The sequence below is a fragment of the Myodes glareolus genome, chromosome 17 (genome assembly GCF_982192425.1).
Source record: "Myodes glareolus chromosome 17, mMyoGla1.1, whole genome shotgun sequence".
In the NCBI taxonomy this organism is placed as follows: domain Eukaryota; kingdom Metazoa; phylum Chordata; class Mammalia; order Rodentia; family Cricetidae; genus Myodes; species Myodes glareolus.
Window position 1 is genome coordinate 1,401,755 of NC_142042.1, and position 17,609 is coordinate 1,419,363.

The following is a 17,609-nucleotide window of genomic DNA, read 5'->3' on the forward strand; positions in this document are numbered from 1 at the left end:
GGGCTGGAGAGATGGCTCAGAGGCTAAGAGCATTGCATGCGCTTCCAAAGGTCCTGAGTTCAATTCCCAGCAACCACATGGGGGCTCACAACCATCTGTAATGGGGTCTGGTGCCCTCTTCTGACCTGCAGGCATACACACAGACAGAATATTTATATACATAATAAATAAATAATTAAAATATATATATATAAATCGGCTGGGCTGTGGTGGCACACATGTTTAATCCCAGCACTCGCGAGGCAGAGGCAGGCAGATCTCTGTGAGTTCAAGGCCAGCCTGGTCTACAGAGTGAGCTCCAGGACAGGTCCCAAAGCTAGAAAGAAATCCTGACTTGAAAAACCAAACAGAATATATATATCAACTATTTTCCAGTGGATCAAAATGAGATTAAATAGCACCATAAGTGTCCACTCATATTTGGCATGGTTACAGTATCTAACATGGAGCCAGAGAGATGGCTCAGTGGTTAAGAGCCTTGCTGCCCTTGCTGAAACCCTGAGTTTGGTTCCTAATAACCATACCAGGTAGATCATAACCACCTTATATCCAGCTCATAACTACCTATAACTCCATTTCCAGGGAATCCAATGCCCTCTTCTGGCCTCTAGGTTCCTACATACATATAATACAAAGACACATACACATCAATGAAAACAAAAGTAACTTTAAAAATTATGCTGGTGAGTTTGTGTCAGTAACGCTGACTAAGTGCCACCTCAACTAGGGAGCCACAGGACTGGCATGAGGCTCTGCGGCAGAGCGCATGCCCAGCCTGCACCAGGACCTGAGCTCATCCCTAGTGAAACAAAATACAGATAACTGGGACAGCAGGCAAAACTGAATCATGTCTAAGTACTGATCTTACCCAGTAGGATATCATGATTGCATACAAGCAAGGAAATACCGGGCACTTGATAAATGCCTGTCAAAACCGTTTCACTCTGAATCTTACAATCTTACTGTACTATGCTCCGTTGAGTCCTGTGATTATGATGGTGCAGAGGGAGAGAACTGTTGGCATTGACTGACCTGTTTCATTTGTGTGTTTTCAGGCAAACGGACACAGTTTTGTGCACATGGAACACGAAAAAGCTGTTTTACTACTGAAGAGCTTCCAGAATACAGTAGACCTAGTTATTCAACGTGAGCTCACTGTCTAAATGTTTTTATATAAATAGTGAAGATATGTCAGGCCAGAGCTAATGTTCAAAAATAAATTTATACATAGAAACCAATTTTGCCAGTTGCTGGACCAATGGCAAACATCAGTGCCAGGTGTATAATATTGTACGTTAGCCTTGACCACCCTGGAAAATGTTACCTATAAACACGGCGTTCGTGCGTGGCTCTGTATCAGTTCCAGCGGCAGCCTCTGGCTGTGCATTGGTGCGGTTTTGTTTCTGTTTTTGTTTTTTAATCAAATAAGTTGTCTTCTCAAAGTGGATTTCCTATCATTTCGGAGCACGGAAGCACACACAAGCTCTTTACAAATTCTGCTCTCCATCAGAAATACTGCCTCAAAAGTTGTATATAAAGAGTTGTAATCCCCATAAAGTATTTCTAGCACAAGGTATATGTTGGCATATATACAAAAAAAAATATAGAAAAACGATATTTTCGTAAACACCTTGGATTGAGAAAGAAAATATATCTTAAAATAAGACTTTACTATATTGAATCTTTTTCAATAAAAATTACATGATTACGCCTTATGGAAGCAACTGTACATAAAGTATAAAGTATTTATATTTGGTTTCCACAGCCATTTGCTAAATTCCCATAGCAAAGTGAAATAGTTCATAAATTATCATTTATCTCTGGGACCTGAGTAATTATCGGAGAAGGTAAATCTGTTCAATGCCTTTAGCTAATTAAAAGAACACAAGCAGACTTTAGAGACAGACCACAGGCCGCGGTGGACCAGGTTCTTCACTACAACCAGAAGCAGTGAGTGACGGGTGGCAGGGAAAGCTTAAGGCTTTGATGTTTTGTTTCCTCGGGGTTACGCTGACTATAAATCGCGGCCCCTGTGATCCCTTTACTGTAAATGTGGAACTTTTCCGTGTGCTGCTTTGTTTAATTTGCTACTTTTAAATCATTTTCAATGAATTTTGGGAAATGATGACATTTATTACAGAGAGAGACTTGTTTGAAAGCTATGGTGGGTGATTTCAAAACTTTGGTATTGAAATATGAAACTTCAGATATAATTTCTCAGAGCTGTGGTCTAACTGGTGTCATTAATCTTAATGCCTGTTTTTTTTTTGCAGACAGAAATAGATTAAATTTTTTTTTCCAAAAAAAGTTTCAAGAAACATAAATATGAATGCAATCATAACAGAGAGTGGAAAAAGCCTAATGTGCTTTACATTGTGTTTCCCCTGTGAAAGTTCAAAATATGTTTTATAATCCTTTAAGTTACTTCTTTTTATAATAGTTACTAATTTGATTAAAATATTAATTTGAAATTTCAGATCAACTTTCCATAGTTGGTTGTATGCATTCCCTCATATACCCACATCACTTTTTTATGTAACAAATTGATCTTATATGCTAGTGTTTGGGATATTCTATGAAATTTTACAATAGGATCACATGTGGATTGTCACCGGAGCTCTGAGGATAATATTTGTAAGTTTATGTTTTATGGGGACATTGAAAATATTGTATTTTTGTAGGATCTATTAAAATGAGTGCCACTTATTAGAAGTACAGTGGTGTTTTTGGCCTAGAATTTGTCACGTGGAGACAAATGCAACTCCATTTAGCAGGTGGTGCACTGGTTTTGTTGCTGATTTATGTCAGGATGACACAATACCGTGATTTTATAGGCTTTGACAATTAGCTACTGATTCAAGATTGGCCTTTTTGGCATATTACACAGAAGCGGCTTCTAAGTGCATTTTAATATATTGAGAACATCTAATGAGAGGCGCCTTTTAAAGCGTAATTTTCTCTTCAAAAGCTCATAGCACATCACTACAACAGGTGTTCTAGGCTCAGTCTTAGTCAAGAGAAACCAACCAGGCTCAGAACATAATACTGCCGCTTGGAACGTCCAGAAAGCACCCATCAGGGCTGCACAGCCTTCTTCCGGAAAGCAAGAGGCAACCAGATGTAGGGTTCCCACGTACTTTCTTGTGTAGGAGCGTCAGGTGCTCCTGAGGCCATCAGCTGAGAGGTGGTGACCTTTCCTTGGTGGACTACATTGCCAGGGGTCTTGCTTTGACACTTCCTTCTGTGAAGCTCAGTAATGGGGAAAGGACCTCTTGGGGAAAATGTGGATATACTCCAGGCTTCAGACTGACAGGCAGGTGGTCACACAGAGGGACATTTTCTGTTTTAGGTTAACGCAGTGAAATCATTAATCACTTGTGACTGGGGGAGGAGCTTCTCATTGATTTTAAAGGTGACCCGAGCCAGTAATTCATTGATCTGGGGTTATTTTTATTTTTGAGTGACTAACTTGCTGCCGGAAACTAGAATCTGGTTCAAGTTAACATCAAAAATGTAAGTTAAGAGTGTGCCTTTAAGAAGGGAAGAAAGAAAAAGAAAAATCTACAGCACGAAGGAATGAGTGCCCGGTGGCACCATGAAATCTCTACCTCTCGGTGGGTCCTGGATCTTCCTGCTGAGAAAGCTGTTTGTAGACCTGGGTCAAGGGTGATGTGGAGTAGAGTAGAGACAGTAGAGACAGAAAGAACAAATACTGGCAATTAATACCCAAACTCTGTGGGTTTGCAAGATAAATAGATTTAAAGGGACATTCTTCAAAACATCTCACGAGGCATCCACACTTTATTAAGGTGATTCCAGCCTGCCAGGCAACACAAGCCACCAAGCATGCATGCCATGCTGACTTGAAGCCTGTGGAAGTGTGTTTTTCCCTCGGCATTGTAGTGAATGCTGTCCGGGCTTTAGCTTGTGTCCCTACCTCCACAGAGAACACCTCAGATCAGGTGTGTGAACCAACACTGACTTGTTTGCAGAGAGGAGTACATGTAAAGTGGGGCTGAGCTACTTACGATGTGAGTGGGAAAAAGAGAGAGGATAGAGGCTCGAAAATGATGAAGGACTTTGATTCACATAACCGAATATCAATAGAAAAGTTTCCAGACTTTCCAAACTATTAGAAGGAGAAACTCAGAAACGTATAATTTTTAGTCTTAAAACTTGCCAAGTGTAAACACCTCAGTGTAAAAGTTTGGGAAACAGTGTTCTTCTCAGCCCTTCTTTCCACAGGGTTTGAGTCATCCATCATCATTTTCTGCTTCTCATTGGCAGGAAGATTGAGGATGCCTATTCCCATGAATGCATTCTTGTGGAGAGCAAGAATATGATCTAATCAAATCAAAATTCATGTTGGTATCAAACTGACATCTAAACCATTAGTGAGTTCAGTCATGACATGTCTGACTGATTCATGAATCCACCCACAGATTCACTGGAACACTAGAACAGCTAAAAGTAGCAAGTTAGGGAAATAATAAAGTCCAGTCAGTTATGATGGGTCCTTCAGTACAAGACCAGCAGCACCGAGGGGCCAGCCAAAGCCTGTGGCAGAAATGCTTCTTTCCGAGGTTTGACCAGATGCTCAAACAACAGTCAGTCATGCGTCCGCTTTCCACTCACAGGCGCAGCTTCTTGACAAATCACAACTTTGGTGAATTTTCAAAATTCAAGATTACTTAAACAACTTTTTTTTTCCTTAGCAATCCTAGGAGAGGCACTCTGCCCTGGCTTGGAGCATGAAAACATGCTATGTCACTCAAATAGAATATGGGCTGAGGGTAATTGGGTATGCACTGTGGAACACACAGAGAAAATGTTACAAAAGGTGTGGATGTTGGCTCTCCTGCATGTCTGTCTAGCTCCATTTTAGTCCACAGTATGCAGTGAGTTTCCCACAACACCCATGGACAAGACTAAGGCAGATACAACCTCGTTTTTAATTCTGCTCGGGCGCATCTGGGGATATTTCTGCTTCTAGTGTGCAAAGGTGGTCTCCTCTCATAACTGTTGTCCTCCTGTAGACTCATGCCCGACCCACACTTGCTAGTCAAAGAAAGCAGGTGTAGGTTTCCATCCCACTGAGGCAAACACATGGAGCCTCCAGGGCTCTAGCTGCCAGAAGATCCCGAATATCATTTGAGGATTTCCACCCAAGTTTGAGAGGAATTCTTCCTAGGGGAAGAGTCAGTGTTCACCATACCACTGACAGCAGCAAACAGCTCATGCACAAAGGTGTGTGAGGGTGTCAGTGCCTTAACAAAGCCACGTTTTCACTTCTGTGTTTATTTTGACTGTTTGCTTCTCTATTCTAAAGTGTTAGATTTTTGCCATACTGAGGAACTTTCTCTAAGCTGCTTGTATGCATATTGGGGTACCTCTTAGTCTTCCCAACCTTTAACACTGTGAGGAAATTATCCAGAAACACTCTCCTTTGAGGACAGAAACTCCTGCCTTCCATCCCAAAGAACTTGAGGGTTCTGGAACAATGAAGGGAAAAGATCACGTTAAGAGTTTATTTTATAACCAACAGTGAAAATAAAGGATTCTGGGTCCCCTTGCTTTCTCACTATGTGATTGTCTTGATTTTCCTAGAAGTCATTTTTTGGGGGGTGGGGGAGATAAGGACATAAGAACAGATGGTTTTAACTCTAGCCCCATCTTGACCGCCTGGGATCTGCAGATGGATTCTGTAACATTGCCTAAGTAGGGAGCAAAATTAAAAACGACAGGGTCTAGTCCCAGCATGTGCAAGTAGCCAGGAGACCTGGGGTACACCCCTTTCAATACACACTCTTGTTTCGGCTTGACTTTGTTCAGGGTGACACCATAGAGAGTTAAATATTGGGAAATTTCAGGCAGCATTTATGTAGAAAATGATAAAATCCCATGACTCTGTCTAACACTGGACTGATACAGACCTAACCAAAGCAGAAGCAATGGACCAGACCTCAATATATGAATTTCCAAATCCAGCATAATCCTTTCCTTTATTAAAAAAAATGGCTTTTACTTCATCCTTTAAGCTGGTACCATTTGTATATACCCATGTGTATATAAACTGGTGAGGGGAGAAGGGTTTAAGAGTATCATTCAGTATTTCCCTCCTTTGAAAGTTTTCCCCCACTTTGAACAAGTGTATTCTTTGTAGGGTCCCCTCCATTTTAAAATAAGTGATAAGCATATATCACACCAGACAGACAGACAGATGTCTCTCATATAGAGGAAAATAGATCACATAGGGTCTTGTTTCCAACAGTAAACGCACATACTTCCTTCACAATAGCGCAGCTGATCTCAGAAGCCTAGCGTAAATTATACATTTAAGGCATTTAGAGATATGTCACTGAAGACTGTAACAAAAATATAAAGTGCAGTGATCATAAATTTTATGATAAATATCTGTTGGGTACCACTATGCATCAGGCCTGCCAGGGACACAGCACAAGACGTTACAGTTGAGCAGAAAGAGAAGTTGCAGACGGAATGAGAGAGTGTGCTGAGTCCTCTGTCTCGGCCCTTACCCCAACCCATGGCGGATGGATGGCATCCACTCTGCCTGGGTTGGAACAGTACTTCAGTTGGAGCTATCTGTACATCTCCCTACCAGGTCCTAGGGCCACTGGGAGGCCATTTCAAATGTTTGTTGGGACTTAGAGAAACTTCTGAAAGACTGGTCATGACCAGATTGGAAATATTTTTGGACCAGGGAAACCGAACCCAGAATCTCTTGGATTTTGGAGAAAGGGCCATGTTTTTGTCAGTTTGTTAGCATGAAAGAAAGCAAGGGTTGTCATGAGGACAACTGTCCCTCAATCTGGCCCAGCACTCGGCACCATGCTCTGGCATCAGTGAATGCTAACCCTTAACAGACATAGGAGTGGACACAGACACAGAAGTCCTTCCTGTGTCCACTGCCTTGAGGACATACTTTTAGTGTCCAGTGTCAGAATTATCGACTCAGAAAGGCAGTGGATAGCTGAGTGTGGTGGGAGGCAGAGGCAGGTGGGTCTCTGTGAGCTCAAGGCCAGTCTGGTCTACATAGTGAGTTCCAGGACAGCCTGATCTACACATAGTGACACCTTTCAGATCTATGTATTCCCCTGTGAATTTAAGAAGGCTGTCACTGCCTGGCCTGCTGTTTAGGCCAGCCCGTGATCCAACAGTTTTGTATGCTGTTGGATTGTGGATGTCTACACATCAAACCAACCATCTGCTTGTCCTTCCCAGGAGATCTGGGGCCTCTGATTGTAGGAACAGCTTGTTTCTCTTCCTTGCCTTACCCAGACTGGCTAAGATTCTTCACCTTCGGAGTGTCCCTGTGCTTCATGGCCTTTGCACCCACTGGCTCTTCACTGGCAAGCTTCCTCCCCCAGCCTCCTTTCCAAGTTACCAAAATCATGTTTGGTCTTCAAGGTCCTGCCTACTCGGCACAGTGACCATGAACCCTCTGTAATCTTAATGAGGAAGCTCTTTCTCAGTTCCACCAACAGACTGTTGTCTTCCCTCCACCTGAGCCCTGGCAGCTTGGTCTAGGCTAATTCTCTTCTGTCAAGCTTAAGTTCCTTTGAGCGACAGGGCCAGGCAGTACTGAAGAGCCTTCTGGACAGCACCCGAGGAAAACGTATAAATCCCTCAGCCTTTCTTAGTGCCACAAGCAGCGTGTGGCACACTTGACAAATCATGACTTAAGCGGACGACTGACGCTCCTCTGTGTAACCTTAAATGGTGAACCTTTTACCTTTGGCCTCCTCTGCTGATTCATTATTCCCATTTTCGGGGGTTGGGAAGTCCTCTATGCCGAATTCTCCCCTATCCTTACCATTTCTTCTCAAAGTCTCCAGAACCTTTGCCCTGTTCAGCAGTTAGGTTTCATTTTCTTTTTACATATTCTAAAGATATCAACACTGCCCAAAACATTTAAATGGCCTTGTTGTTCAGTGAGAAAAACACTTTTACATCCTTTTAATTAGTTTGGATTTGTCTCTTCTGGGGAAAAATCCTGTATTTAGTTGTCATAAACATCCCAGAGACATGAAGGATGATGTTGAATCACAGAGCTGTGGTTTTAAGCATCTTCGAGACCACTAGGCCCAGAAACCCATCCTGGCCGTAGCTCTAGAACCCTGATAGAGCTGTGAAGGCTGAACCTTAGACTCATTTAATAGAAAGACCCCTCTGCCCTGTGCTGTGACTAGGAAGGTTGTCAGCTTGAACTATTTCTACAGTTGTGAAGATGAGAAACAGAGTAAAGGATGTCATAAAAGAAAATGGCGTGAGAAATTCAGAGAAGAAATGAGGTCCCCATAGTCAACAGGTCAGGACCAGTGTCAGACACACAACCACAGGAAAAAGCCCCATAGAGAAGTTCAAGTGTCTGCCACTCCTGAGACAAGTGAGAATCTGGAAGGGACAATTAACACATTACCCGAATTTCCCAGAGAGGGGGTCTCTCAGTAAAACTGAGGAAGCACCAAATTATGTGTTGCTTTTTCCCCAAAGCCCCTCGTTTTCGAGTTCCTGGTTTCAAGCCTGAGATAACAAGCTATCATTTGGACAAGGCCACAGGACTTTTTATTTACAATTACATATTTGTATTTGTATTTACAAATTTGTATACAAATTACAAATTTGTATTTGTAATTACAAAGAGTTACCACTAGGTGGAGAGCGTCTTCCTAGATTTAATGCCAGTCTAGCGAAGCCTTCACAACCGGTTCTTGTCTCTGTGCTGATGGAGTAATACTCCTTTCCACTCTCTTCATTAACGACTATTTATAATCATGCTCTAAGCTTAAGCGACGCCAATGGATTCTGTATCTTTTTTACTAAAACGCTCAGGTTGAATCAACTTCCCAGAGTGCAGATTTCTCTCTTTTTCAGCCCTGGACCAGTGTGTGCTGAGATTCTGTTCCTTAACTGTTCCGTAAACACATCCGCCAGTTTCACAGTTTTTCCCTAGCTTGCATGAGTCTTTCAGATACTTTATGCTAATCCCCCTTATTTTATCCGCACTTCCCATCAGTTGACATGGCAATATATTTGTTTTAAATCATCATAATTTACTCTGGAAATTATCTCTGCAAGACTTAAGCACCAGGAATCAAGTTTGCCTGAACGGCCTCTGTTCTGAGAAACTTATCAAGGTCCTGCTTGAATGTACATTTCCAACAGATATCTATAAACTCACATTTCACCTGCACAAGAATTAGCATAACATAATGGAGTTTATTACAAAACGAATGCATTTTAAAAAGCATCTCATAACATGAAAATTGGGTTCCAAGAAAGGCCTAGTTAGGTAAACCCACCCCAGCCTCTTACAGTCATAATATCCATGTATCGAAAGCGGAACCTTGGCCACCTTGGTGACATACTGTGTTTCAGAGATATTGAGAGTCCCAGGGCCTCTGATGGCTGAATCCTGGTGAAAGAAATCATACTTGAGTTAACTGTGTCTTCTTCACAGTGTGCTCTGCCTGGGCTTCTACCTTGATGATCCCATCAAAATCCTCCCCGGGGAAGGGGGGCTTCAGACTCCGCTCTACAGACTCAATCTTGTCCTCCTCCAGCAAAAGTAAACAGAAGACAGGATGTTCTTCCCTGAAGCTTATTAAAACTTTAAATCCTGGTGTTTTTCTCCAAAGGGAGCTGCTTTCTTCTGGCCACAAGGTCACCAGCTCCCGCAGTGAGCTCTTAGCAGAGTCTGGTCAGCCTCCTTAGGGGGCTGGGGACCAATCCCTGTGGCCTCAAGCCTGCTGGTTTTATGGCACCAACTCAGGTAGGATCACCAGGCTGGCTTTAGTTCCTCTCAGGAGGCAAAGCACCCATTAGCCAGCCTGAACTTGAGCAGTGTGACCTGCCAGCAAGCCGGGAGTGCCAGACACAGGTTCTCTTCTTTTGAGAAACATCTGGCTTTGTAAATTTCTTTTCTATTCCATCACTATCCTCCTTGCAGACTCTCATGGGCTCCTAAAGGTCAGTTTGGTTGTAAACTAGACTGGAGAACGAGAGGCTTCCCATTAGCTCAAGTGCTCTCCCTAGTGCTGCCTTGTCTGTCTTGTGCATCTGGTACTGGACCAGCACTCAGTTCATGGTACAAACCATTGAGTATATATTTTGTTGCTATCGTTGTTTTACTTGTTCATATGGTAATCTTGGTCTTTCATTCCGGGAACAGTCTCTCCGCCAGCACATCCCCCTTGTGCTGAGGTTATGATTGCCATGATGCTGAGGGACCATGACTTTCGCTTTCTAGCCTGCCAGCTCTGCTGTAATGTGAACACCTGTCTTGGGCTCTGTAGTGTGACGGGCCCAGGGATATGCTTTTAGCTGTGTAGGATGGCAGCGTTACCCAGGTTGGTTTGTGGGGTAGCCTCAGGGTGGGAAGAGGAGCCTGCAAGAAAAACTTCACCAAGGCCTTCCCTAACTGGTCCAGTTTGTCGTCTCCTGAGAGATAAGTGAGTGATTGTGAGCCACAGCTTCACTTCACTGGTGTTCATTAAATTCTAAAAGCAGGAAAATCATCAGGAAAAGCATTCCTCCTGTTTGTTTTAAACCAGCTGGCAAACACACATGCATGCAGTTCTTCAGTCTTACTGTGGAATCATTCAACTTGGCAATAAGTATTTTGCACTCGATAGAATCTTGAAGATTTCTTCTAACCAAGAGAAGCACCAGAAAGCACTCCCCTCATGGGTGCTTTATACAACTGCAGATGCTGCTGCTTAAACTGAACATCTCTGTGCCTGCCTCCCAGGACAAGTCAGATGTGGGACCCAAACCCCTCCAACTACACACACACACACACACACACACACCTCTATCCCTCTCAGAGAGTCAGGACTGCTTTTTTTTTTCATTTCCACACTTGTCTACAAAATCTGGGCCTCTGGGATCTAGGATTTTAAGTCATCATAAACAGTTCAAAAATAAGAAAGCAGGCCTTTGGGTTACCTTTCCAAAATTATTTTCATCAACATTCCCACATGTCCAATCATACTACGTTATAGACTTTTATTTACTTACTTTTTTATTGAGAATGCTTCCAAACCTGTTGTGTGAAGAGATGCAGTTCAGGGACGTGGTTACTGTTGTTTCTGGGTATCCTACCTGCAGAACACGCAGACGCCCCACCCTGAGCTGCACCCCAGCTCCTGGGGAAGTGCTGAAGTGGCTGTCTCGAGAGTACTCTGGACCTTCTTCAGCGCAGGCTTCCAGCCTGCAGGGTAATACTTTTTTTTTTTAATTATTATCAATGGTTTTTAAGACTTTTTCTTGTTGTTCTTTCATTTAAATCCATGTGGGTGCTGGAAGTTGAACCTGGGCCCTCTCAAAGAGCACTCTTAACCTCTGAGCCATCTCTCCTTTCGATTAAATCCAGTGGAGGCATATGTTCAAAGTTTTACTGTGGGAACAGCCAAACATACAAGTAGGTATCAGCCTTTCCCATTAAGAAACAGTCAAATGGGAAGATGGTGCTTAAGAAGTCTGACAAGCGCCTGTGTCTGAGGAAACTGAGGGCAAGCAGAGAATAAGAATATCCTTGCTGTCTGTCACGCTGACAAAGCAGCAAAGGGTGCTTTTCAGCTTCGTTGACTCACAGTGCGGGTATGGAACATTCTGGAAGGCCAGCTCCCGTTTCTCATTTGTATTTATTGTCCAGAAAGGACAAGTCTTTGAAGACAGTTGAGGCAATACCATCCAGAATGAGTCACATCAGGCCTGGCTTGCTGCTCATTTTGATGCAGTCCTTCAGTGAGGTTGTCCTCAGGGATCAAAGTCAGAGAGAACGCAGGATTAGGGCATCTAAACATTTTCTAATCTAGCACACAGATTCACTAAGTCACTACAAGGTGAATTCCACATTAGCTCCTAAGAAGCAGTACCTCCTCAGGTTCCCATGGGGAAGTTTCTCCTGCTATTGCATTACATGGCAAGAACGGGTGGATTTTATGTTTTTTACTACCAGAAAAATGCCAGTTTTTGTTTGTTCCTTGAGGTTAAAATTAGGGTCCCCCACCCCACCCCTCTTCTTAGGATCAGTCTGGGTGTGGGTTAGCAGAGATACAATCATGCATTCAGGTGTGGCGGCACAGCTACCCTTGATGGTAGTGACTTAGTGAATCTGTGTATTAAATTAGAAAATATTTAGCAGAAACATGCAGCATAGCTGCGTTTGAAAATGAGATTGTGCAGGCAGATCTGTGAGTCAAGGTCAACCTGGCCTACAGAGAGAGTTCCAGAGACACCCTGTATCAAAAAAAACCAAAATAAAATAAAATTAAAACAAGAAAATGAGATTGTGTTTTGAAAATACTTATTTCCTGACCTCCAGGTGCCACTTTGAGCATGCTAGATATCCAGGAAGGGAAGCAGTGACACCCAACAGGTGTACTGGCCAGTAGAGAAAGCCCAGCTGTAGAAAGCTGGTAACGCCTGCTGCATAGACATCATCAGTGCACTCCTAAGTCAGTTCTTCGAATTCCCAAATGTTCATGGCAGTGAAAAGCAATAAATATCTTCAGCTAAGGAAACCGGTTCTTTTTTAAATAGTCTACTGCTATATGACAAATGACATGACCACAAGTCACGTCTGCCACACTAAGATACAGGACATAACAGAGAATCTCCTAAACAGCCACACAAAGAAATGGAGAGATAAATCAAACGTTTAAAACAAAAAACAGGAGTTTGGGAGATGGCTCAGTAGGTAAGGAGTTTACCACACAACTCTGAGGGCCTGGTTCAGGACTGTCAGAACATATGAAATTCTCCTGGCATCCCTTGGCTCAGAAGGCAAAGACAAGTGACTCCCAGGGAAGACTGGCCACCTGGGCTAGCTCTGGCTTCACGTGGAAGGCCCTGCTCCTGTATATAAGGCGTAGAGTCATTGAGGAAGATCTTTGACAATAACTTTGAATCTCCACAGGCACATGCATACATGTGCAGACATGCCCAGAATACACACATGCACTCTCACACAAGCAAACACACACGCAGAAGAAAGTGGAGTAGGATTTTAGCGCTTAGTACCTTACAGGGGTTCTAATATAATGGAACGCTTGTTGGCGGGATGGATGTGGTAAAATTACTATATTATACAGTAGACGGGTGGTCTCTGAGAGGAAATCAAGTTTGCCCAAAGAAAGAGCTACCCAGAAGAGGGTGAGTTAAAGCTTTTGAAGCTAGTCACTCTTCAGTTTAACACCCGCGGCTAGTCTTCCTCCAGACAGGAAATGATTTTAGACACCAGACATACAGAAATAGAAGCAGCAATGTATTCATTGTGCCATCTTCATAGCTACTTCTGAAGACCCCATGAAATGCTTGGCTCTCAGAAGAGATCTGCCTACTGCCTTTAGTCCCTTATCAGATTATTCAGTCCTGATCTTCATTGGGTATTAGTGTAAGAAATCTAGTCTGCATACACACAGACTTCATGCTCCAACCTGTTTAACCACCCTGAGTGTCCAGGTCCCTCGTAGATTTCCGAACTCTCTGAAGGACTCTGAACACTGCGGCAGGCTTCAGAGAGGAGCTCTAACAAACAGATCAGGAAGTCACTGGTAATCATGGCTTCTAGAGAAATGCTTCCCGGGATGCTGCTTCCGTTAGCTGGGAGGACAAGAGGGCTGGTTCCCAGGAGCACAGACACATACCCACCTCCTTATATCAGGGTTGAAACTGCTAGGTGAGCCCTCACTGCCAACTTTCCAACATCCTGTCTGGCTTGAGGCTGAGAACACCAGAAAAGGGTATTCAGGAAGGCTTTGATCAAGTGAAGAGAAATACTTATTTTTGTGAGAAACTACTTATTTCCATGAGAAACAAAGTCCTCAGTTACTTATGATGGTTGTCTGGCTGTGGGGGAGGGGTGAGGGATTTATAAATCATGGCTTTTGTTGCTGTTCTTTGGCTTTTGATTTTGAATTCTTGGGAGGCCACTTCAAGCAATAACATGAGGTGTGCAATAATCCTGTGAGGTGTGTGCCTGGGCTTTCAGTTAGAGTCTTTTGCAGGTTGCCTGTTTACCACACAGTCCACATGGGCTAAAAAGCTTAACTTATCAGGGATGGAACTAGGTTTCACAGAGTTCCTTTAACCAAATAAGCTTGCTACTTTCTCATTTCTTCCTGCATCTGCCTTGGGACCACTAACTGCTAAGTCATTCTGGCCATTTCCATTGATGTCATCAGACGAGAAACACTTTCTTTAAATCCCAAAGGCTTAAACAGCAATGCAGACATCAACTCCCTGTCATTTTTTTTTTCAATTTAATTCCTCACTCTTTGTCATATTTTAATTTTCCTGCATCAGTTCCCATGGCAACAAGTTTGCTTATAGGCAGAGACGGTAGAACTCTGCTTTTAGCTTTCAGCCCAACGTAAAATCACTTTTAGGTAGGTGCCACACAAATAAGCAAACTGGAGTCCTCTTGCTAAGACATTTTCTTATCTCTTTACTCATTTCCCCAAGCAAGGCTCTCCTGTGCAGAGGCCCCAGGCAATTGCAGCTTCAAGGACTTAACCTTTGGGATCCTGTGGCTTCCCTCTTCCAAGTGTCAATAAGGTGAATGCATCCATCAAAACTGCACAGAAAAGCAACTTTCAATCAATTCCTAAAAAAATGCCCTCAGTATATTTGAGGAAACACATATGTCCTGAACTGAGCCTTAAATCAGGTCTAATGACAAGATAATGAGAGGCATTTAAGCAGATTTCCTCCCAATAAAGTAAATGCAGAGGCCAAGCTTTAAGCTCTGGAAAAGACTCAGGTCTGGAAAGCAGACATGGTCCTGGCAGTTGCCTGCACATAGGGAAGCTTCAGCAGAGACAATTCATTACCAAGTATGAAAAGGCAAGCAATTGCATCCAACTTGGTGAAATACGCCTATGATTCCAGCAATGGGGGGTAAGGCAGAAGCATTACAAGTTTGAGGTCAGTCTGGGCTACATAGCAAGATCTTGCAAGGACTGGGGTTGCAAGGTCCTAGGTTCAATTCCTAGCACCTCAAAAACCTACTGAAGCAAAGAAGATGGAGTATGGAGACAGAGAGAGGGGAGAGGAGTCTGTAGAAACCCCAACCCCAAGCTGTAATGTTTTAAACTTTAGGTTCCCCTGTGGCTCTGGCAGCCCCAACTACTGCTGCAGGGCCCAGGAAGCAACAGGCCCACTCTCAAAAACTAAATAGGAATTACCCAAATATGTGCAGTATTTTTTTTTAAAAAGAATTAATTCAGGGGAATGAAAATAGATATTATCTCAACTCTAGTTAGAAAAATGGTCAGATGTAAATGATCTCTTTCTTGCTTAGTCTTATAAGACACTTAAGCACCAAGTTAGCTGCTTATATTGTATAAATGTATTTTTTGGCTGTTCAAAGGTTATTTTCCTATATTAAGAAGTTTCTTATATTAAAACCTTTTATTGCAACTCAGGTTTTGTGTCTCTTAGACGCACATTTTTCTTTGCTAGTTTGTTTTGCACAGCTGGAGTCTGAGTTTTGAACTGCCTGATAGCTAGACTAAGGAAAGCACTTGATACATGGACAAACCAGATTGTTTTCCATAGCTTTCCATTCTGGTACTAAAGAAGAGTTCCCTGGCAAATGTTAGATGATTTTATTTATTTTTGAAAGTCTCTGGAAAAACCAAGACGAATCTCTCAGGCAGATAAAGAATTTCCCGTATTTGCCCGAATGTACTGTTGAAATAAGTATTATTTTCAACATTCATTTTTCCACTCAGAGGTACTCACAAGTCTTAGACCAAGGAGAGGGCATCTGGCTTACATAGGACCGCTGAGTGCTACTTAACGCTTAGGACACTTTGTTTTGCTTTGCTGACAGTGTGAATGGACTACAACAAACACTTTGCATTTCTGCTCTGATAATTAGACATTTCCTTTGCTTCCCTCAAGAGAGCAGGCCTTATGTGATGTCCGAGGTAGAGAAAGGTAGCTGACAGGCAGACAGCACTTGTGTTGGAAGAGGCCATCAAGTTCTTGCACTCAGTGGATAGAAGGTGACACTGTTTACACTGGAGGAAAGAACTCTCCGGGCTAGTAAGGTCATCGCAAGGTCACTACAGGTTATTACAAGAACCAGGTTTTTCTTCCCGACCAGCAGCCACCCAAGAGCACCCCACACACAGCTGTGTACGAGAAACTATCAACTGTGGTCTCATTCTTTTCAGGAAGGAAGTATTAAGCATCAGAAAAGTGATTCTGATGGAAGACAGTGGGGGGGGGCGCTCCAAGAGGTTTGCAAAGAATTACACAAACACACTGTTTTTAAATATTCATCACATTTATTTTTCATTTTCAAAATTATTTGATCAATGACTTTTGCTCTCAGTAATTTGTGGGAGGTAAATCTATTTCTTTATTCTGTTAGTTCTAATGTTTTATGTGTCAAGCACACAGACAAATTCCTGAGGTCATATAAGTCAGTTAAATATTTCACTCTCATAAGGTATAAGAGAGATTCCTAAGTGGTGGCACAGCTTCAGGTCTCTAGACCAATACTCTGATGGGATCTGGTTTCACTAGTTAAGTGCGGCGCCCAGATCACACATCCACAGTAACCAGGGCTCCTCCCGTCAGAGCTTAAAACTGGGACCTCATTCCTAAAACTCTGCTCCAGCTGACAACACTCACGTGGCAGGTGAAGTGCTCCTTCCGTCCATCCTTTGCCGTCTATGTGGACATTTCGATGTGTGTCAGTGAACTGGCATTCTACACGCTGTATATAATTGCATGCATTTCATTGCAGTCTATGGACACTCCCTTTGTAGAGCTTTTACAAAGAACCAAGAAGCCAAGGCAGTTTAGCAAATGAGGCTCAATATTTATAAACTGGGGCCTTTTCCGTCTCTTTGCTAGCCTAGGTGGCTCTATACAAACTGGGTGGGAGGGGCAGTAAACACCTCACACATCACATTTAGATTTTCTACTTGGGTGTACTCTAGCCAATTCAAAACAAATTGCTTACTTTAATAATAAAGTTTACCATTTTATATAAAAAATCAAACCATGATATGTTTAATTGAAATGGCTGTATTGTAATTAATATTTTGAGATAATTGTGATTTTGAGCTTAAAATTATATATAAAAGTTGTCATTTTTGTATGTGTTAAAAAACAATGTACCATGATTAACAGTACTTTTTAGTTGAACTACATATTGATGTAAATAAAACTGAATGAAGAAACACTAATTTATTAACATAGATTGTGAATGTACTTCATGGTTTTTTGCCATATGAGACCATAACAACCTTGAAAGCTGTTTAATTTTATGTGCAAAGTCCCACTAACCTGTATTTCACCTCTGCAGTGTGGTCTGTGCTCTCCAGCTGTCTTACACTCTAGCACGGGTTAAGGGTAGGGAGGGTAGTCTGGAAGCATCTGCAGATGCGCTCTGTACAGAGAACTGCTGTATGGTGTACAGCAGAGCCATTTTCAGGTTCTGTTGTACTCAAATTTTTCAGTATTTAAAAAAGTGTTTTGAATAACATAAAAGTCTCTTTACTGTATAAATAATAAAACATCACCTTATTACGTGTGTCTGGTTCACTATGGAGCAGACTGTGAGA

The 17,609-nt window shown here is 42.5% G+C and overlaps 1 protein-coding gene across 7 annotated transcripts in view; it reads left to right on the forward strand.

Moving 5' to 3' along the window:
* The window catches only part of Lrrc7 (leucine rich repeat containing 7), a 464,597-nt gene extending 447,023 nt beyond the window's left edge, over window positions 1-17,574 (forward strand). For all 7 annotated transcript variants that reach the window (XM_087897454.1, XM_085677493.2, XM_048453499.3 and 4 more), the window contains one exon: window positions 1,056-17,574. Coding sequence is in view for 6 of the 7 variants with exons in the window: in XM_085677493.2 (XP_085533619.1) it covers window positions 1,056-1,163 (108 nt within the window). In the remaining variant the exon portion in view is untranslated. The remainder of the gene's footprint in view (window positions 1-1,055) is intronic.
* Window positions 17,575-17,609: the final 35 nt, after the last annotated feature.